The sequence below is a fragment of the Myotis daubentonii genome, chromosome 5 (assembly GCF_963259705.1).
Source record: "Myotis daubentonii chromosome 5, mMyoDau2.1, whole genome shotgun sequence".
Lineage (NCBI taxonomy): Eukaryota > Metazoa > Chordata > Mammalia > Chiroptera > Vespertilionidae > Myotis > Myotis daubentonii.
Window position 1 is genome coordinate 31,222,089 of NC_081844.1, and position 21,208 is coordinate 31,243,296.

The 21,208-nt window shown below is 55.3% G+C and overlaps 2 protein-coding genes across 9 annotated transcripts in view; one reads left to right on the plus strand and one right to left on the minus strand.

Moving 5' to 3' along the window:
- SH3GL1 (SH3 domain containing GRB2 like 1, endophilin A2) overlaps positions 1 to 7,591 on the plus strand; it is a 47,354-nt gene extending 39,763 nt beyond the window's left edge. For 2 of the 5 annotated variants that reach the window (XM_059697137.1, XM_059697136.1), the window contains 9 exons: positions 2,146 to 2,214; positions 2,534 to 2,662; positions 3,524 to 3,667; positions 4,061 to 4,235; positions 4,419 to 4,577; positions 4,882 to 4,985; positions 5,490 to 5,605; positions 5,772 to 5,828; positions 6,273 to 7,591. In XM_059697137.1, coding sequence (XP_059553120.1) covers positions 2,192 to 2,214; positions 2,534 to 2,662; positions 3,524 to 3,667; positions 4,061 to 4,235; positions 4,419 to 4,577; positions 4,882 to 4,985; positions 5,490 to 5,605; positions 5,772 to 5,828; positions 6,273 to 6,469 — 1,104 coding nt within the window. In that variant the 5' untranslated portion in view covers positions 2,146 to 2,191 and the 3' untranslated portion in view covers positions 6,470 to 7,591. Of the gene's footprint in view, positions 1 to 2,145; positions 2,215 to 2,531; positions 2,663 to 3,523; positions 3,668 to 4,060; positions 4,236 to 4,418; positions 4,578 to 4,881; positions 4,986 to 5,489; positions 5,606 to 5,771; positions 5,829 to 6,272 lie in introns of those variants that run through there. The other 3 variants (XM_059697139.1, XM_059697138.1, XM_059697140.1) reach the window with 2 other exon arrangements.
- Positions 7,592 to 7,941: 350 nt separating this feature from the next.
- Positions 7,942 to 16,897, minus strand: MPND (MPN domain containing). Of its 4 annotated transcripts, none has more exons than XM_059697131.1 (13): positions 16,362 to 16,897; positions 15,981 to 16,255; positions 14,999 to 15,235; positions 13,576 to 13,708; positions 12,494 to 12,578; positions 12,226 to 12,322; positions 11,903 to 11,975; positions 11,746 to 11,822; positions 10,430 to 10,598; positions 10,265 to 10,335; positions 10,073 to 10,162; positions 9,305 to 9,397; positions 7,942 to 8,197 (listed from the first exon to the last, which is right to left on the minus strand). In XM_059697131.1, the coding sequence occupies exons 1-13, from the start codon at positions 16,366 to 16,368 to the stop codon at positions 8,111 to 8,113; spliced, it is 1,494 nt and encodes a 497-aa protein (XP_059553114.1). In that variant the 5' UTR covers positions 16,369 to 16,897; the 3' UTR covers positions 7,942 to 8,110. The 4 variants fall into 4 exon arrangements, with proteins under 4 accessions (XP_059553114.1, XP_059553115.1, XP_059553118.1 ...); XM_059697132.1 differs by having other exon boundaries at positions 10,057 to 10,162; XM_059697135.1 differs by having other exon boundaries at positions 15,981 to 16,272.
- Positions 16,898 to 21,208: the final 4,311 nt, after the last annotated feature.

Below are 21,208 nucleotides of genomic sequence, written 5' to 3' on the forward strand. Positions count from 1 at the left end.
TGGGTCTACGCTCAACCACTGATCCACACCAGCTGGGCCCACTTTTCCTTTTGTCATCTTCTCATCCATTTGTACTGGTTCTAAAACTGAGACTTGGAGAGCAGGGAAATGGGGGGCATTCACCACCACCTGAGGGATTTGAGCTGAGAGCTCCAAAATGGGGTGGGTAGGGAGATAGGTAGCCTGGTAGTTCCTCCAAGGCCTTCCCAGTACCTGAGCACAGGATGGCCAGGTAAACCTGGCCCTGAGTGGGGGACCAGAGGAGCTGTGTGGAGGGCTTGGGAAAGCTGAGTCCTGGATTCCCAGTAGAGGTGAGGAGGTGACACTCCTGGGGGCCCTGGACGAGGATGCAGGGGTTCCTCCCTCAGGGAGCCGCTGCCTTCAGTGCCTGCACTGAGGGGGCCATCTGGCCCTGTGATCTCAGCCCGGAAGGTGTGGTTTTAGGCTTCAGCTCCCCTCAGTGCACCAGCAGAGCGTCTCACGTCAGGCAGTCAGCTCACTTCCCTCTCTGGCAGCCACCGGATTTGTGAACGTCCTATTTTCCCATAATCAAAAGAAGTGAAACTGCCCCATGAAATAGAGTGGAACGCCCCAGAACACCTAGGGCAGACAGGGTCTTTTCCTTATGAAGTCGTTAGCAGAAGCTGGAGGGCAGCCCTTGCCTCTCCTGTGAGGTCCCCTAGAGGATGGTGCACCACAGAGGACAGCCAGCAGGTCCAGGTGGTGACAGTCCCAGGTCAGCCCCACACACCAGCCTTGCTTCCTTCTTGCCCTCCCCCTTCCTGTCCCCCTTCCTGTCCCCCTTCCTGTCCCCTCTCCCCCCTGTACTGATCTCCTTTCTTACCTGTGCCGTTTCCTTCTTAGACTCCCTGGCTTTAGCCAAGTTGAGAACCACCGACTTCCCTCTAACTCTTGGTGGGGAGTGGGGAGGATACGAACAGGCTAGGCCTGGCCTGGAGTTCTGCTCAGTCCCCATGGAGGGACGAGACACGTGGGGAAAGTAATAGTGGTCAGAGGTGAAGACAGTGTGGTTGCCCAGTGCTTACTGTTTGCCAGGCACACTCCTGAGCACACACATGCAGCAGGCCACAGAAGCCGGCACATGGTCCCGTGCGTGCCTATCTGTCACCCCATTTCACAAAGAGAAAAACAGAGGCCCAGTGAAGCCGCTTATCCATGATCACATAGGTAGAAGGTGGCAGGCCTGCCCTTGCATGTCCGTGACCTGGCTGCTCCTGTAGACTGAACCGCTGGGTGTCCTCAGGAGCCCTGGGAGGGTTTTCCATGTGTGAGCAGAAACTGCTGCCAGCCATTAGGAAACGGAGTGTGTCTGTGTATGTACCATGCATGTATGAGTGTCTGATTTTTTTTTTCATGGCTAACCCTCACCCGAGGATATTTTTTCAGTTAATTTTTAGAGAGAGTTGGGGGGGGGGGGGGGGACATTGATGTGAGGGAGACACATCCATTGGTTGCCTCCTGCATGTGCCCCAACCAGGGCCAGGGATCAAACCTGCAACCCAGGTATGTGCCCTTGACTGGAATCGAACCTGTGACCCTTTGGCGCACAGGGAATGCTCTAACCACTGAGCAACATAGGCCAGGGCAAGTATCTGTGATTAAGCATGAGAAATTAAACATGTCACACACTGCTGTTCGGGGTTGTGTGTGATTAAGCATGCCAGAGTGCTGTTCAGATGTGTGTGCCCACACATGTCCATGAGGAATGACTTCCAGGCAGCATAACATTTGGCCCGAGCAGGGCAAGCCTCTTCTTTCCTCAGCTCTTGTCAAACATGACACTTACCGTGTTCGTTCAGCCATGGGACCTCCTCTCCACTTTAGACCTGCTCGCCTCTCAGGAGCCTCCCCCTACCTGCTCTGGAGCATGCATTTTTGAGGGATTTGCCATACCCAGTGATCCCTGAGAGAAGGAGCCCCCACCTTCATTGCAGGAGCTTGTGGTTTGGAGTGTGTGCTCCGTCACCCATCTTGCCATCGGCTGCTGTGTTCAGCATCTCTGGGAAGCTATCATGCACATCCTGACCCCGTGATCTCCCACCTGCAGTGGACGTGGCATGGCTGGAAGGCATCCTGGGGCCTCCTCCTCTGAGACTCATTCTTTTACCTTCTTCTGTTCCCCAGCTGGTCAGCGAGAAGGTCGGAGGGGCTGAAGGGACCAAGCTTGACGATGACTTCAAAGAGATGGAGAAGGTAATGGGAAGAGTGGTGTGCGCTGTCTAATGTCTGGCACCATTTACTGAGTCCCTCATGAGGCCCAGCTCTGACATCTAGGACAAGGCTTATCAGGATGGACTAGAGGCATCAGGTGTCCCTCAGCCCTGGGCAGGCACCAGCGAGGACATGGTGTAATGAACAACAGGGAGGCCAGGCAGCCCTCGCAGCAGTGTGTAGTTATGTGGGCTCCGAGGCAGGCAGGGACTGGGGAGCAGGGCAAGGGCTTTCCAGGGGCCCCTGGTTTGGCCTTGGGTGCCCCAGTGATTTTGAAACCACACATGTTGCCTCTTTACAGAAGGTGGATGTTACCAGCAAGGCTGTGGTGGAAGTGCTGGCCAGAACCATCGAATACCTGCAGCCCAACCCAGGTAGGGGCACCAGCTAGCTGCAAGTTCTTCCGGTTACCACAGCATGAAGAAGGAACGTAAGGGATCACAAAACTAAAATGTCATGGGGTAGGTGGGTTTTTGGCATGGCTGGGTCCAGGTACCTAAAGGATGTCCTTGGGGTGTCATGCATTTCTTTTCTGCTTCATCTGGCAGCTCTCATTCCTTGTGTCAATCCCAACCTTAAATCACCTTTGCAGCTAACAGTCCCAGCAGAAAAGAGCACCTCCCCCGACACCCCAACCGATTCATTGGGTCAATTTGAATTGGGTGTTCATCCTAATTTGTCAGGCACCAGCCACATGCTCGCCTTTGGAACATGAAGTGGGGTCTCTTAGGATGAGAGGGAAGTGGGGACCTTCCCTCAAGGAATATCCAAATGCTAGTTCCTATAGCAAGAGGCAATGGACGTGGAACAGGTACCAAACCCAGGCATCTCCATTCAAGGCCTATGCCAGGGACAGACCCAAGTGGGCAGAGGTAGGAGCACAGCTGCTCCCCCACCTCAGGAGGATATCCACGTCTGGGATGCCTGTACCTGCCCACCACCACTTCTCTAGCTGCTCCACCGCGCCATTGAGGGGAGGGGCCAGTCAGAGCCATGCTCCAGGATGAGGAGGCCTTGAGGGCTCCTGAAGAGCCGACCACCTCTCATGCCCACTGCCCATGATCCTTTGTGGCCAAGAAGAACAGAGTAGGGCAGGCCTGCTCAGGGGCCTCGTATCCTGGTTGTCAACAGGCATGGCAACCAAGTGCCTTGGGCCGGGGGAGTACTTCAGAAATACGTGGGCCTTGGGGAGGAGCAGGAGCACCCGGGGCAGTGGCAGTGCTAGCTGAGCGCAGGCCTGGTGGCTCCTGGAGAAACCACCCACGTGCCCACCCGGCCCATTCTTTTCCAGCCTCGCGGGCCAAGCTGTCGATGCTCAACACGGTATCCAAGATCCGTGGGCAGGTGAAGAATCCTGGCTACCCGCAGTCGGAGGGCCTGCTGGGCGAGTGCATGATTCGTCACGGGAAGGAGCTGGGTGGCGAGTCCAACTTCGGTGAGGGCCGCCATGACGGCCTCAGCAGGTTGCATGGGCAGGCGGCCAGGCTGAGGGAGGGAAGGCCAGAGCCTCCCCACACTGGTGAGGAGGGCACTTCCCTCCCATAGCTCCAGAATCTTCTCTAGTGCTGGCTGGTCCCATGGGGGGAGGGAGAATCCCAGCACCACCTAAAGTGTTAAGGCTGAGGGAAGGCCTCCCCCTCACGCCACAGCGCGTTCAGGGCAAATCTGGTCCCTTCTGAGAGTGTGGAGGGGCAGGTTGCTTGACACTTGTCATTACCAGCCCTAGGCCACTGGCTCAGGAACAGACGTGATGGTCTGTTGCTCTGATTTCTGGTCAGTCCTTCGCTGTGGGGTCATTTTAAAAGTTGGGGGTGTCTTGGCCCCACAGGCATCCTGTGATGGCTCTTCCCCCACCCCACACCCCCACAGGCGACGCCCTGCTGGATGCAGGGGAGTCCATGAAGTGCCTGGCAGAGGTGAAGGACTCCTTGGACATAGAGGTCAAGCAGAACTTCATCGATCCCCTGCAGAACCTGTGTGACAAAGACCTGAAGGAGATCCAGGTATGCCTTGACGCCCTGTCCCTCATGCCCACCCCCTATAGCCCTCAGGGGTCCCACATGGGTCCCTCACTCAGGGAGCCTCTTCCCATCCTGGGCCCCTGCTCGGCTCACCTCTGCATACTTGCTGTGAGCAGGGCTGCAGGGCATTGGAGGCCCTGCAATTGACCCTCGTCCTGCCCCCAGCACCACTTGAAGAAGCTAGAGGGCCGCCGCCTGGACTTTGACTATAAGAAGAAGCGGCAGGGCAAGATCCCCGATGAGGAGCTGCGCCAGGCCCTGGAGAAGTTCGAAGAGTCCAAGGAGGTGGCTGAGACCAGCATGCACAACCTCCTGGAGACAGATGTACGTCCATGGGCCCGGGGACTACCCTTGCTTGGGAAGCCCCTGACACCAATGCCAGCATCCAAGGGCTCAATGCCAGTTTAGGAGGTGAAGGAAATGAAGGGGGAGCAAGGAGCAGAGGGGGGCAGCAACTGGCACCCTGAGGCTTTCGGTGTTTTGGGCCCTTCACCCTTTTCCAGCTGCAGCTCTAAGGTCAGCCGGGCCCCAGGGCTTGGAGCAGTCTGGGAAGGCTCCTTGCAGGAAGTGGCCTGGAGATGGGAGTTAGAGGACAGCCCCCTCTTCAGCTCTGGCTGGTTGCTTGCAGATTGAGCAGGTGAGCCAGCTCTCTGCCCTGGTGGATGCCCAGCTGGAATACCACCGGCAGGCCGTGCAGATCCTGGACGAGCTGGCCAGCAAGCTTAAGCGAAGGTGAGCCCCTTCCCTTCTGTGCTGGCCAGGAAAGGCCTAGTGGCTGTGGGGTCCCTGCTGTGGATTCCTGGGCTGGCAGCTGGCTTTTTATAATCTCTGGGCTGTGGGGATCCCACAAGGGAGTAGGACCTCCTCGGGCTTGTCCTGTCCCGAAGGAGAGGGTGGAGTGGCGGTGGGACAGGAGACAACTTGAGGGGGATGGGAGGCAGCTTACCCAGGGCAGACCCTAGGAGCCCTTCCTCCACTGCCAGTCTCCTTGGTTGGCAGTGGTTCCCTGGTGGGGCCACTTGGCAACCTGAAAAATGCCCTAGTCTGGGGATCTGGCCCAGGGGGTCCCCCAGGATTCCCCTGTGTGTTGTGTCCATCTCACAGCCTCCTCAGGGTCCCACTGCCCATGTGGCAGCAGCAAAAACAGCTGGGAGGGGGGGGGTTGTTTTCTGGCCTTGACACCCTGGCTCATGATGCAGGCTCTGTGTCTGCTCACACCTCCCCCTTCACTTGCAGGATGCGGGAAGCCTCTTCACGCCCCAAGCGTGAATACAAGCCCAAGCCCCGGGAGAGCTTTGACCTTGGAGAGTCTGAGCAGTCCAACGGGGGCTTCCCAACCCCCAAGATCTCAGGTAAGGTGCTGGAGGGGCCATGCTTTCCCAGAGCCTCAGAGACAGGCCCCTTGTGGGACAGCCCCAGCCTGCTGCCCCATCCAAGCCCTCTGCAAAAGGGGCCCGAGATAGGACCAGGCCCCACCTCAGCACTCTTGGCCCACCTGTGTGTTTTGTTTGCAAGCAGCTTCGTCATCTTTCCGATCTTCCGACAAGCCCACACGGACCCCCAGCAGGAGCATGCGTGAGTGTCCCCGCCTCGGTTACAACCGTGCCTTCCAGTCTATCCTGCGAGGGTCTCTCTGACTCCCCTGATCTAGTGGAAGTGCACACCTGTTGGGGTTTCCTCAGACCTGCAAGCAGGGAAGGAGCCGAGTTCTTGCCTCTGTGGCCTCAGCCTTCCCATGGAAAATGGGCCGCTGTGAGCGTCGAGGGCATCATGAGGGCGGTGGGCTCTGGGCATCCTAATGCCACTGTGCGCCCCCAGCTCCTCCCAGGAGCATTGTGGTAACCACTCACAGAACCCTTTCCATCCTCCGTGTGTGTGTCACTTGCTCCTTATTCCCAACCACCCTGGGGAGCCAGAGAAAGAGCGGCTCTCCTTAGGGGAAACTGAGGCACAGCGAGGCAGCAGGTGGGGTTTGAGCTGGACGCCCAGACCTTACACCCATACCATGCCCACCCCCAGCGCCCCTGGACCAGCCAAGCTGCAAGGCACTCTATGACTTTGAGCCCGAGAACGATGGGGAGCTGGGCTTCCATGAGGGCGACATCATCACGCTGACCAACCAGATCGACGAGAACTGGTACGAGGGCATGCTCCATGGCCAGTCGGGCTTCTTCCCCCTCAGCTACGTGGAGGTTCTGGTGCCCCTGCCTCAGTGACAGCGTGGGCCTGCTCACCTCTCCGTCCAGATCGCCTGTATTCCACTCGGCCCGAAGCACAGCAAGGGTAGTGCTCCTCCCAGGGCCTCCCGAGTTATTCCCAGGGCACCAGGACTCGAGGCAGCAGGGCCAATCGGAGAGGCCAGGGGCCCTGTTTACACTAGTGCTCACCCATAGAGGTGGTGGGGGCTCCCCTCCCCACCCGCCCTGAGGGGGGGCTAACACTAAGGTGCTCTTAGAAACACTAACGTCCTCCCGCCTCCTCCAGGACTGGTGACTGGGTGGGTCCCCTTCACTCAGACACACACATAACCCTCTGACCCCTCCACACGGGCCTGGCCCACCCTGACCTGCCCTTATTGTGAGCAGATTGAAAGTCTGTGTGATGGGGTGGTCCCAGCAGGACCACTGGCCCAGACTCGCCACCCTGCTTTTAAATTCCCCCAAGAACTCCTTCTCAGGCCCCTGCATGCCACAGATGCCACCTCCTTAGTAGGGCCTCACCCAGGGGCCCAGTCCCCTAAGGACAGGCCCTGTCCTCAGCTGCAGGGTGCTGAGCCCTACACACCCATGCGCACCCTACCCCTAACCAAGCACATGGACCATTTCTGGCACAAGCTGCCACCACCAGCTACAGACACACAGACACACCATACACGGGACCATGGGAGCCTCCAGCTTCCTCTCTGCTGAAGGTCAAGCACAAAGGCTTTGATGAGTGAATGTTGCCAGACCCCTGGCTGCTCGGGAGGGTCACAGGGCCTCCCCCATCCCAAGCTGGCTGCCCTCCCCCTGTTGACAGTATCCCCAGCTGTCTCCTCCAGACCAAGGTAGGCAGCTGCCCAGACCAGCAGGGCCCCGGCCCTGCATCCGCTTTGCCTCTTGCCTAATCTGAAATTGGCCTCGGGGGACCTCGGGCCTGGTTCACATTCCCTTCCCCAGTGACCCTGCACAGCCCCCATGACACCAGGCTCTGCTCGTCCCCAAGGCCCCCCCACCATCATGAGTGGGTGAGACACCGGCATCCGGACCAAGACAAGCAGCATAGGTCAGTCTAGGGCAGAAGGAAATGTAATCCTGATTTTTTTTTTAAAGAAGTATTAAACGTCTCTTTCTACAGTCTCTTGCCTGGTTGTGGTGTGGGGCAGGCCTTCTCTTCACCGGGACATCCGCAGCCCTCCCAAGGGGTCTCTGGTCAGGACAGGGCCTACACAGCTGCCCACCTACCCACTCTTGGAGTGGGCACCGGCCCCATAGCAAGCCCAGGAAGGGCGGTTGTCATTCACCCTTCAGTGGCATGGGAGGTATGTCCCCAAGACTCCTCTCCCCACAGCCCCAGGAAGGGACAGGGCTGGGGTTGGGTCCAGCACTGTCCACACACGCGGCTGCATGAGTGCTCCACTGCCAGACAGCAGCCTATGCCCAGCGGCAAGTGCTAGGGGGCCCCCCTCAGGGTGAGACACAGGCCTGGCTGTTTGCTTCTCTCCTTTATTCTATGAGCACCTGCATTGAACAACGCAGTCCCGCAGGAGCACAGCAACACAGTCACGAACGAAACCTCTCGACCTGCTCCCCTCACCCGGGGTTGGGGGGTGCCGAGTCTGACCAGGAGGCCTCCCAGGTCCTCAGAGGTCGATCCTCTCAGTTCCCTTGCTTAAGGACGCTGTACACCTGCTCCAGCACATGGCACAGGCCCTGGTCCTTGGGCATCCTGCTGGCCAGGGAGATCTGAAACAAGCAGGCCTGGCGCCTCAGGACCATGTCCAGCAGGCCTGACCTGGCCTCGCCCTCAAGGCCCAAGCGCTGCCACATGGCAGAGGGGCTCGCCTACCCGCGGTACACGGTGGTATCCCTAAAGCAATGCTTTCTTTTTAACAAAAGCGATGTTGAGTAACAAGACCCAGCTGACTAATGTTTGGGGTGAGGGGGTCATCTGCACTTTACAAATCCTGCTGTCATTCCAACCTGGATCCCACTCGCCACATGCTGAGAACCACCCAGCAGCCCCGTGCCTGGCTGGGAGGTGACCAGGAACAACTAAGCCCTGGTTTCTGTTTTCTTTAAAAGTTTGAACAGCTGACCTGTGTGCTCAATGGTTAGAACATCAGCCCAGGCACCAAAGGGTCTCGGGTTCAATTTCTGGTCAAAGGCAGGTGCCTGGGTTGCAGGTTTGATCCATGGCCCCAGGTTAGGGTGCGTGTGGGAGGCAACCAACCAATGTGTCTCTTTCACATCCATGTTTCTCTCCACCCCCTCCCTTCCACTAAAAATCAATGGAAAAAATATCCTCAGGTGAGGATTAGCAAAAAATAAAAGTTTGAACAAAACAAGCAAAAGTGTGAAACTGTCTGTATGCAAAGCAGAGTTGAGAGTATCTTCTAAGGATGACTTTCAAACAGGAAATAAATCAGACACACACCGGAGGCCAATAAATTCCTAACTAATTTAAATGTCCCACTACCTGGAGGGCCAGTGTGCACACTCACAACACCAGCAGCTCTTAAGACTCTAAACCAGATCAGAACCCTGCGCACCCTCTGTGTGTGAGTGGCCGCGGGGGGACGTAGGGCCCAGCGCAGCTTCAGCGGGGCTGTCCCAGGGCCTGGGAGTCTACAGGACTTTAACGTTTCATCTCCACTTTGATGGTGATTCCCACCCCCACCCTCATGATAAAACAAGGCTTTTTGGCACTGTTCATTTCCAGCTGGAATAGTTTTGTAGAGAACGAGTTAGGGAATCCCTTTCTCAGCTGCCCATGGGTATAGTCTTGGATGCTCCCCAAGAGCTGTCTTCCTACAGGAGGGGTTCACATGGGACTTGGGGTAGAAGTCTTACCTTGAGCTTGTCAAGGTAGGTGTGCTCCTGGTTCCAGGGTTCCTGGAACCTCACCAGGTCCGGGGCGCCCTTGTAGAACTCCACCAGCAGCATCTACAGGACAGGGGGTGGTTGGGACCCCTCGCTCCCGCCTCCCCACGCCAGGCACTGGGATCCGGCAGTGAGCAGGACGGCGCAGCCGCTACCTATCACCTATCGTGAAGGCTTCCAGGCTAATGCAACCAGCAGACAACACCGCTCACCAAGGAAGTCCACGGAGGAGCCCACCAGTAGACAGGAGGGAGCTCAGCAAGAGGGAAGTGCCCGAGAGGCTGAGGGAGGCACGCCGAACGTGGTATCACACAGGCCTGACAGCCCCCTGTTTTGGCCTCAACGATACCCTGAAACCACAGGTGTCATGAACTGGCTCCGTTTTTTAAATGCCTGTTGAGCCACAGGCATAAACCATTCTGCTGACACCTGGAGTCCTCCACGTGTCTCCCCTTGGAGAGGAGCGGCAGGTGCAGAGGCCCGAGATGGGAGCATCCCTGGTGTGTCCAGAACAACTAGGAGGCCTGGGGGGTGAGGGAGGTGCTGCAAGGACCTGGGACTGCGTGCTAAGAGACACAGGTGGTTATCTGCAGAAGAGGGACCTGACCAGGGCCTTGGTGGCACATTCACCCATGGCTGCCTGAGTCAGACCTTGTCCTGTAGGCCCAGGTAGGCACTTTCAGACCCGGCCCGCCCCATGAGGAGGGCTGCACCCTCCTCACCTGGGAGTGAGCTCACCATCTCATGGAGGATGTCATTCGTCAGGAAGCTGTCCTGGACGTAAGCCATCTCCACGTCCATGGGGATACCGTAGTCACTGGGCCTTTGCTGGCAGGGACACCGGCCAGTCACCACCAGCCGCCCCAAGCCTCCCACCCCATGACACATCCAGCACGCTGACCCTTGGCCTCCCCGAGGAGACCCGCCTACCTCAGGGGGTGGCATCACCCAGAACGGGGAGATCTTGGACTCTGGGCCCTGGTTGCCAGAGTAGTAAGGGGCTGTGGGAGGAGAGTGAGAGAGGGGCTGGGCCTGGGGGGCTCATGGTCCAGGAGTCACACACACACACACACACCTACTCCAGGGGGCACTTACAGCAGAGCAGGGCGAGGCAGGGCTGGAAGCCATTGCTGGAGCCCTGCAGCCGCAGCTGGTAGTCCATCTGCGTGTCGATGTCCTGCAGCGATGGCAGCGCTGGGCTGTGTGGGTGGCTGTGGTACCAGCCCACCAGGGACAGGCCCCGCAGAAGCAGGCTCTGATAGATCTGGGGACAGAGGCAGGGCTGGAGAGGGCGGGGAGCTGGGGCCCTACCAGCCCTGGTGTGCTCCTGACTCCATCCAGCTACACGTGAGAGCAGCACATAATGAGTATCTGCTGTGTACCAGGACTGTGCCCACGCCCACCCTAACAAGTCCGGTTGGGGGATGGGCAACAAGTACATAAAGAAGATGCACCTGTCATGAAACAAAGGCAAAAAGTGATTTTCCCTGCTGTGTCCCCCAACTCCTGCAACAACGCCTGCCACACAGTAGATGCTCAATAAACAGTTAAGGAGGTGGATATGCGTGCATGTGAGCAGGCACAGGCATTCTGAATGCCTGCAGCAAGTGGAGGCAAGCAGGGGCAGAAAGAGAACGGTTCTCGCTGAATCAATATCCATTCACTTATCCATGAGAGACACAAGAAGGTGGGTGCAGAGCGCTGAGCATGGTGCCAGGTGCATATGAAGAACCATTAGGAAAACATCAAGAATGGCAGCCTGATGGGGGTGGTTCAGTGGTTGAGCATCGACCTATGAACCAGGCGGTCACAGTTCCATGTGTCCTGACCTGGTTGCTGGCTTGATTCCCAGTGGAGGTTTGCAGGAGGCAGCCAATCAATGATTCTCACTCATCATTGATGTTTCTATCTCTCTCTCTCCTTCCATCTCTCTAGCTCTTCCTCTCTGAAATAAATAAAAATATATTTATAAATAAATAAATAAAATGGCAGTTAAGCCCTGGCTCGTTTGGTTCAGTGGTTAGAGTGTCCGCCCATGGACCAAAGGGTCTCGGGTTCGATTCCCAATCAAGGGCACACAGGTTAAGGGTACATGTACCTCAGTTGGAAGGCAACCAATTGGTATGTGTCTCTCACATCGATGTTTCCCCCCCCCCTCTCTCTTTCTCTCTCTCTCCCCCGCCTCCCTCCTCCCTCTCTTCTACTCTCTCTAGAAATCAATGAAAAAAATAGCGAGTGAGGATTTTTTTTAAAAAAGACCATTAAAATGTATCCAGCCCTTACTAGGTGTCAGCTGGGGCAAGGGCTCACACATGCTCATTTGCACATTTTCTGAGCACTGACTGCCCGCTGCCAGAACAGCTGTGTGCACCCATCCCACGCCAGAACGCCCCATCTGGTGAACCCCTCACCTCCTCTTCCACAGTGGCCCCGGTATCCACGTCCCCCAACCGGCTGCGACAGGGAAAGGCTCTCAGCACCGTGAGCACTGCACAGAGTGGGGAGAGAAGGCATGGACATTGACCCGGCCCCCAATATCCCCCTGCCCACTAGGCCCCAATTACCCACTCTGGCTGTTGATGTCCCAGCGGCCCCCCAGGTACCCCACGACCTCGCTGCGAGTTAGGTGGCTGTGGAAGTCCTGGGAAGAGGTACATGAGAAGACATAGTCAGGCTACACCCGGCCCCCATCCATCCTGGGAGTGCAGGGCTCTTGTAATGGGCAGGGGCCAACCCTCCCACCTCCTCCTTCACCCAAACATTGATTGAGCACCTATGAGCAGACAAGGTACCCACCCACATAGAACTGACATTCCAGGGACCCCATCTGCGTCCAGAGCACCCCAGCCCTCTGCCCAGACCTGGGAGCCCCTGACCCACAAGGCACACACCAGCAGGAGCAGCACGTTGCTGGAGATGGCCACATTGAACGGCTGGAACTTGTTGATGGCTGCGAAGGATGTTACTTCCACCAGGGTATGGGGGTTCCTGCAGAAGCCCGAGGGTCCCACCGCTTCAGGAACCCCTAGGCTGGCTCCTCAGCCCTCCCCACAGCCAGCTCTGAGGATCTGAGGCCTTGCCCCCGCCTTACTCCTCCACCCACCCCATCAAGAGCTCGTGTAAACTGGGGTTCGTGTCGGGGACATGGACATATCTGACCTGGCGGAGTCGCGACTGCCCAACATGCAGTATCGCACCGGCACCCGGATCTTGTTTTCCACTCGCTTCCCCAGGGGCGTGGCCTCTGCGGGGTTGGGGTAAGGCGAAAAGGCAGCGTCAGTCCCTCCCCAGCCTGGAACTGGAAATCAGAGACAGGGCAACCCAAGAAGGACAAAACCCTAGAGGCATGCCTTAACAATAAGGCAGCGGGACTGGGAAATCAGGCGGCAGGTTGATAAATTGGGCGGAGATTGAAAATCAGATGAAGGGACCAGATCAGGCGAGGCCCTCAGAAGACCAGGTTGGGGAGAAGGTGGGATCAGGCAGCAAGTTTAGAAATGAGACAACAGGGCAAAGAAATCCTATTGGGGAACAAGGAAAGCAGGCAGCATGGTGAAAAAATTGGGCAGCACATTAAGAAATTGGTCAGTGGGGAAAAAAAAAAAAAAAGGAAATTGGTCAGTGGGGGCAAGAAACCCGGCATTAGGCAGTGAGAGTGAAATTAGTGGGCTAGGCCCTAACAGGGTTTGGCTCAGTCAGCCTGCGGACTCAAGCGTCCCAGGTTCGATTCTGGTCAAGGGCATGTACCCTGGTTGCGGGCACATCCCTAGTGGGGGGTGTGCAAGAGGCGGCTGATCAATGTTTCTCTCTCATCAATGTTTCTAACTCTCTATCCCTCTCCCTTCCTCTCTGTAAAAAAATCAATAAAATATATTTTTAAAGAAAAAAAAAAAAAAAGCCCTGACCGGTTTGGCTCAGTGGATAGAGCATCGGCCTGCGGACTCAAGGATCCCAGGTTCCGTTCCGGTCAAGGGCATGTGCCTTGGTTGCGGGCGCGTCCCCAGTGAGGCGTGTGCAGGAGGCGGCTGATCGATGTTTCTCTCTCTATCCCTCTCCCTTCCTCTCTCTAAAAAATCAATAAAATATATTTAAAAATAAAAAAAGAAATTAGTGGCTAGGAAGTCAGCCAGGCATCTTGGAGGCACCGAGGAAAAGAAAGCCCATACCCGTCCACAGCCTCCTCTTACACCTGAGCTCTGCATGTCGCCCACCCTGTCTCCTCCCCTCCCTCACGCTCTCACCAGGGTGGGCAGGTTCTGAGGGGCCCTTTGGAGGTGGTCTTCGAATTTTCTCCTCTGCTGAGACCCCTGCCAGAACCTCCTCCTCCTCTTCCTCCATCAGCAGCTCCTCCTCCTCCCCTTCACTGGCTGGGCTCTGGCGGGGTGGGGGTGACAGCAGCGGGGCCCTCAGCTGGGTGCACTCCACCCTCCCCAAATCCCACCCAGACTGCTGGCCTGCCTGACCCTTAGGTCCTTGCCGTTGCCTCAGATGTCCGCTAGAGGGAGGGAGTGAGCAGAGGCGGCCAAGGGCTCTGGCGCTCAGACCTGAGCCCCTTCATGTGGCTGACTCACAGGTTCGAATCCTGGACAAGCTGCGTGACTTTAGCGCCCTAACCTATCTGAGCAATATGGTCACCTGTAAAACCGCACAGTGACCTCTAGCCCACAGGGCTGGCGTCAGGGTGAAACAAGTTAATGTGTGCACAGAATTTAGCATATGCTCAGTTGCTCCATTGAGCAAGCACGCACTTCGCATGGATCATGTTACTAAATTCTCTCAATAACCTCTCTTCTTGCTCTCTCCTAAACCTCCCTCGCCAAGGTGACTTCTCTGTGTCCAAACAACAACAGTCACATTTCATTCTCTGTCCTCCTCCCCCTCCCAGCAGCGTCGGACCCAGCTGGTACCCCATCCTCCTGGGAACTTCTCAGGGGTCCTGAACTCACCCAGCTTCCCTGTCCCCGTCCAGGGTCCCCTCAGCCTTCCCATCTCTCCCTTGTTGCCTACGGCTGGATCCTGGGGCTTCCTCCCTCAGGAAAGCCTGGTCTACTCTCAGGACTCCAATCCTGCCCATGCCCCAACGATACCCACAGACCTGTCTACATCCTGGAGTTCTCCTGCGCTCCAGACTCAGGGTCCGCTGTCCGTCAACATCACCATGCAGGGGGTGCTCCCACTCAATACAGCCATGATGCATCCGACCAGCCCCCCAAACCTACTCCTCCCAAATCCCCGCATCTCCAATGACAGCAACCCCATCTACCCACTTGCTCAGAACAAAACTCTTAACACCAACATTTAATCTATCAGCAAATCCCATCAGATCCACTTTCAAAATTAGTCAGAACCTGACCACGTCTCCATCTCAATGGCTGGGCTGGTCTGCCCCACCATCGCCCACCTAGGCCAGCATCCAAGTCAGTCTACGCCAAAAACTGAGGACTCCCAGACAAGAAGGAATTCTGCCTCAAGACTGCAGCACCAACTCCTGTCTGAGTTTCCAGCCTGCCAGGGACCCCACAGATTTAAGACTTGCCAGCCAGATATGTACACACACATACTTAAGCGACCTAAATTTGTCTAATACACATGGTACTGCTATTACCATTTCCATTTTACATATGACGAAGTCTAAGGCTTAATCCTGGAGGCCGAGGGACGCACCTCATCGGCGACAGCTGCAGGCACGTGGAGCTGGTGTCGCCGGAGCCAGGCGGCCTTGTACTTGTCCAGTTTCTGGCCCTTGTACTTGACGGAGGCCCAGCCACAACCTGACTTCTTGGCCGGGTTCACCAGCTTCTTGCAGTGGGTGGCCCAGGCACTGGGTGAGTTGAACACCTGCCCTGTTTCCTGCCACACGATCCTCCCGTCTGGCTGCAGGTCCCCCATGAACTTCTTCCCCTGCAGCGACAGTGGGCTGGCTGGGCCCAGGACCTGGTACCCACCAAGTCCTCCTCCAGGAAGTCCTCCCTGACCCAGTGCTGCTCCCAGGGCTCAGCACCCACTTCCCACTTCAGCACCCCTTCCAGGAAGCTTTCCATCTTATGTGCCTCCCTGTACTTACTGTGTCCGCTGCCACAGTCCTGACCGGCTTGGATCAAAGCCACCCAAGTATGTGTCTATCCCCCTTCCCCTCACTGTGAACCCCCAAAGGGCAGGGACAGGGTCTGTCTTGATCACTGCTGTGTCCCTAATACCTAACATGCTGGTACACAGCAGGTGCTCAATTCACAAACTGTACCATTCACAAACCAAATAACAATAGTAATACGAGCAAACACAAAGCACTTACTGTGTAGCAGACACCTTGCTGAGCGCTTTATTCATTTAATTCTCATACAACCTCATGGGAGGGGGGGAAGTCCCATTTTACAAGTAAGGGGACTAGAATAGTAGGATGCTGAGAGGTTGAGCGAGGTCACACAGCCAAAAAAGCAGTGGTATCCTCGCTGAGCCCCAATTCCTCCTTTGTGGAATGGGGTGTTTGATGAACGGTGGCCTTCTGTGCTCGTGCTGGGTCTGAATGTTCCGTGCCTCAGTTTCCCCTCCCCATTCCCAGGCTCCGCCTGCTGCAAGGGAGCTCTGGGCCTCAGTTTCCCTTCCTGCCCCTGCTGGGGTGGGCTGGGGTGGGCTGGGGGGTGCTCACCAAGTAGTAGATAGACAGCACCCCGGCGCCGGGCTCCAGCTGCGCGTCTTTGAGGAGCACCCGCAGGGTGACCGCGCGCCTGGTGAGCGCGCCCCCCGGCCCGCCGCCGCCCCCGGCTCCCGCCCCGCCGCCGCCGCCGCCGCCCCCGGCTCCGCCACCGCCGCGCGTTCCGCTCCCTCCCGACGGCCGCTCGGGGTCTTCGGCCTCCGCCTCATCCTCGTCCTCATCCGGCGCCTCCTCGCCCGCGCCGCCCGCCGGGGACAGCGGCTCCGGAGCTGCGGGCAGCGACAGGCTGCAGCGGGGTCGCGCGCCCCTATTCGGGTCCAGCCCCCCCCCGCCCCGCCCCGGTGCCTCGCGGGCTCCCCCACAGGCCCGCCGTACCTGCCATGGCTGCTCCTACCCCGCGCCCCGCTAGTTCTTTCTTCCCGACACGTGATGCGGCTCCGCCCCAATTCGGGGGGCGCCTCAGCCATTGGCCGCCGCCGGTGGGCGGGTGGGGGGCTCGGCCCGCCGGTGCGAGCGGGTAAACTGAGGCCGAGGCCTGCGCATCTGGGACTGGGAGTCGGGGGCTCCACCCTCCGGGGGACCCCTGGGGAAACTGAGGCCTGCGACCACTCTGCAGGGGAGGGGGTGGTAACAGGGTTCATGGGGACCAAGGAGGAAACTGAGGGAAAGACTTCTGCTTGCAGGGATTAGTGCTCCACCGAGCCGCCTCCTTAGGACGGAGGCCGGGACTGGGGCGCGGGGCGGTCAGCCGCCAGGACGGAGGGGACGCAGAGGCCCCGGCCCTGGGACCAGGAGGGAAACTGCAGCCCCGAGGCTGCGGCCCGAGCGCGGGAGCGGCCCTGCGCCGCGGGTCAAGCTCGCCCGCGGCCATCTCTTGAGTCCAACGGGTTAATTTCCATTTTTCGGGTGGGCCCTCGTATTGGAACAGAGTGGAGGACGCCAATCAATTATCTTCAACCAATAAGCAGTAGGTGTGTGACCTACTCTAGCCAATCAGTGTTAAACCTCTGCGTCCGCCCAACTCCGATTGAGCCAATGGGCAGCCGTCGCTCTCGGCCAATTTCCAGGAACCTCAGCCTCAGTTATCCAACCAGTTGTAGGTTCTCAGGCAGCCAATCAGCTCCGGGATCGAAAAAACTGCACCTGGGGGGGGGGGGGGCACCCTCCGCGCAGGCGGACCCGTGGGCGGAGCCGGGCAGGGGTGGCTGCGGTCCTGTCCTTTGTCCCAGGTCCCTTCGCTCCAAAGCGCAGCGCCACCTCCCAGCGCCAGATCTCGGCTCCGAATCTTCCCAGCCCTCGGCAGGGCTAAAAGCCCGGGGTTGGGGATCCCCCCATTGGGTTTACCCGGACCCCAGTCTGGAAGAGGGGAGAGGAAATTGGGGGCGGGGGAGAGGGTGTCCAGCCAGGGTGGTGTGGAATCAAGACTGGACGTGACTCAAATCCTGCTACCACTGCGCACTTCTGTGACTTTGGCCAAGTGGCTTCACTCTCTGCGTCCCGGTGGGGATAATGATTCCACTTCAGGTTTAAGGTTCAGGGCTTGAGCCCTAACCGGCTTGGCTCAGTGGATAGAGCGTCGGCCTGAGGACTGAAGGGTCCCGGGTTCGATTCCAGTCAAGGGCATGTACCTTGGTTGCCAGCACATCCTCAGTGGGGGGTGTGCAGGAGGCAGCTGATCGATGTTTCTAGCTCTCTATCCCTCTCCCTTCCTCTCTGTGAAAAATCAATAAAATATGTTTTTTAAAAAAAGGATCAGGGCTTGACAGATAGTAAGAGCGGGATAAATGTGAATTATTATTTTTCTCTTTTTGTCCAGCCCAAGCCTCCTTTTGGAGTCCCCCCAAACCCCCACCACAGGTCCAGCCACCAATCATCGCCCTGCTCCCTAAAGTCTAGCTTCAGTCTACTCCTCCGTGTCCTTGCACACTTTCCCTTCAACTATCTTCCAAAACCTAGGACCCACTGCTATCACCTTGGGCCTCAGGCCTCCATCCTAACCCCCAATACTGTCCATTTTCCACCCTGGCCTCAGAGGGAGCTTTCTAAAATGAAACTATGGTCACATCCCTTCCCAGCTCTAAATCCTTCAGTGACTCCCCATGGCCTTTGATAAATAAAATTAAAACTAACTGCTACGACTTTATTAACCACGTATGGCACTCCTTTATGGCAGTCTTGTTATCAACTTTATGAGACAATTCAAGATGAATCGATGTCCCAGGTCACAGAGCTCTCCAGTGGATTCCAAAGGCTATTCTTTGCTATGTGTACAAAGTCCAAGCAGCCTCACCCTATAACTATTAAGGACACTGAGTGTGCAATTTTAAAACACTCAAAAAAGAAATTTCCAGCCCTGGCCAGGTTGCTAAATTGGTTAGAGCTTCATTCCAATGTACCAAGGTTGCAGGTTCAATCCCCGGTCAGGACACATACAAGAAGCAACTGGTGAAAGCATAAGTAAGTGGAACAACAAATCAATGCCTCTCTCTCTCTCAAAATCAATAAAAAAATTCTTTTTAAATCTCCGGGTCCAGATAATTTTTCTACCAAAGGTTCAAAGAAGAATCAATACCACTTTTATATGACCTCTTCCAGAAAACTGAAGGAGGGAACACTTCCCTTCCCAATTCATTAGATGAAACCAGCATCATTACCAGGATACCAAAACCAGGTAAGGATGGCCCAAAGACATAACACTACAGACCATATCCTTCATGAACAGGGACAGAAAAATCCTTAGCAAAGTATTAGGAAATAGAATTCAGCAACATGTAAAAAGAATCATGCACCATGTCCATGTGGTGGTTATTCCAGGGAAGGAAGGTAGGTTCAGTATTCAAAAATAAATGTTATCCATCATCTTTAACAGGCTGTGGTGGGCAGAATAATGGTTCCCTAAAGATGTCCCTCTCCCAGTCCCTAGAATCTGTGCATATGTGAGGTTACATGGCAAAGGGAATTTGAGGTTGCAGATGGAATTACAGTTGATCAGCTGACTTTAAAATAGGGAAGTTTTCCCACTGTAATCACAAGGGTCCTTAAAAGTGGAAGAGAGAGTCAGGGAGAGGAGACAGTGGAAGAAGTTAGGAATGATCAGATGAAGTGAGGATTTTTACCTGCGTTGCTGGCTTTGTAGAGGAGAAAGGGGAGCATGAGCCAAGGACTGGCTGGAAGCTGGAAAAGGCAGGGGAAACATTCATCCTTTCGGCCTCCAACAAGGAATGTAGCCCCGCCAATGCCTTGATTTTAGCTTCAGGAGATCCATGTAGGATTTCCAATTAAATGTGAGATAATACATTTGTGTTGTTTTAAGCCCCCAAGTGTGCTGTAAACTGTCACAGCAGCCATAGGAAACCAATGCAATGGCTGAAGAAGAAAAGTTGCACCATCATAGCAACAGATGCAGAAAAAGCACTGAACAAAATTCTACCCCAACTTACAATAAAAACTCTTAGCAAACTAGGACAAAGGGAGACCACCTCAACTTAGTGGAGAACATCGACAACCTTCAATTGACATTGTCCTTAATGGTTAAAGACGAAATGCTTTCCCCTTAAGAATGAAAACATGTAATAACTTAATCAATAAAAAAAATTAAAAAAAAAAAAGAACAGTGCCTGGAATGTGGAAAGCATCTGGTGAACTTCAAAAGTTTGTAAATTCAGCCAAAGTTTATTGAGTTTCTACTAGCATCAGGCACTGTGCTGAGCATTGTGAATACAAAAGGTGAGAAAGGAAGAGGAAAAAATGAATGTTTACTGAGTGTCTGAATAAATCACTATGGCAGGTGCTAGGCGTCCATTATCTTCATGTTCACTTAGTAACAAAACAAAACAAACAAACAAAAAGAGAACAAAAACATGTCGCCCTGGCTGGTTTGGCTCAGTGGATAGAGCGTCGGCCTGCGGTCTGAAGGATCCCAGGTTCGATTCAGGTCAAGGGCACATGCCAGGGTTGCAGGCTCAGTCCCCAGTAGGGTCGGGCAGAAGGCAGCCAATCAATGATTCCCTCTCATGATTGATGTTTCTATCTTTCCCTTCCTCTCTGAAATCAATTTTAAAAATTAAAAAAAAGAATGGAAAGATGTCCACTCTCACCATTTTTTTTTCCAACATAGTACTGAAAGTTCTAGCCAGTACAATAAGGCAGAAAACATAAATAAAAGCAGTATAGGTTAGAAAGGAAGAAATAAAAATTAGCCTAATTTGCAGATGACATGATGATACAATGTACAAAATCCCAAGAACTCTACAACAAATGCCTCTCAATTAATAAATGAGCCAGTTCAGCAAGGTTGTAGGATACAGGATCAACACACAAAAATCAACTGCATGTCTGTATAGTCGCAATGAATATGTGAAAATTGGAATTAAAAATTCTAAGGACAGGCCCTAGCCAAGTAGCTCAGTTGGTTAGAACACTGTCCCAATACACCAAGGCTGTGGGTTTGATCCCCAGTGAGGGCACATACAAGAATCAACTAATGAATGCATAAGTAAGTGGAACAATAGATCTATCTTTCTTTCTCTCTCCCTCGTTCATCTCTCTCTTAGAAAAAAAAATAAAAAAATACAGGGATCGTGCTCTGGCCAGAATGCTAAGTGGTTACTGCATCAACCGTGCACCTGAAGGGTGGCAAGTTCGATTTCTGGTCAAGGGCACGTTTCTGGGTTGCAGGTTCAATCCCTGGCCCCCACTGGGTCGCATGCAGGGGGCAACCAATTGATCTCTCTCTCTCTCTCTCTCTCTCTCTCTCTCTCTCACCTTCTCTCTCCCTCTCCCCTCCCCTCCCTTCCACTCTAAAAATCAATGGAAAAATGGGTAAAGGATTAACCAAAAATAAAAAATGCACGGCTCAATAAAAAAAAAGGTTTTTGGGGGCTGTAAATAGGTACAGGACTTGTGTGCTGAAAACTACACACGTGATGAAAGAATCAAAGATTTAAATAAATGAATAGGCAGACCATGCCCATGGCCTAGAAGTCTCGCCAAAATAAGGATGCCTTGTCTCCGACAACTGGTGTACAAGTTTAGTGCAATTCCTGTCAGAAACCCAGCAAGACCTGGGGCTAGATCTAGGCGCGATCCGTCTAAGGTCCAGTCAGCCTAACGGGCATTTCAGGCCTTCGTGTTATGTTCCCGTCGTGAACTCCCTCGTTACATCCCCTCACCAACCGGGCACCCCACTCCTTCCTTCCTTCCTCACTCCCAGGCCTTTGCTG

Bases quoted from the DNA above. Each gene is read 5' to 3' on its own strand.
- MPND (XM_059697135.1), bottom strand. From the start codon at position 16,627: ATGAACCCTGTTACCACCCCCTCCCCTGCAGAGTGGTCGCAGGCCTCA. The intron at 16,273-16,361 runs GTACGGCGGGCC...ACCCCGCTGCAG, and splicing joins GGTAGGAGCAGCCATGGCAG to CCTGTCGCTGCCCGCAGCTC. The intron at 12,323-12,493 runs GTCAGATATGTC...GGGCTTCTGCAG, and splicing joins GGCAGTCGCGACTCCGCCAG to GAACCCCCATACCCTGGTGG.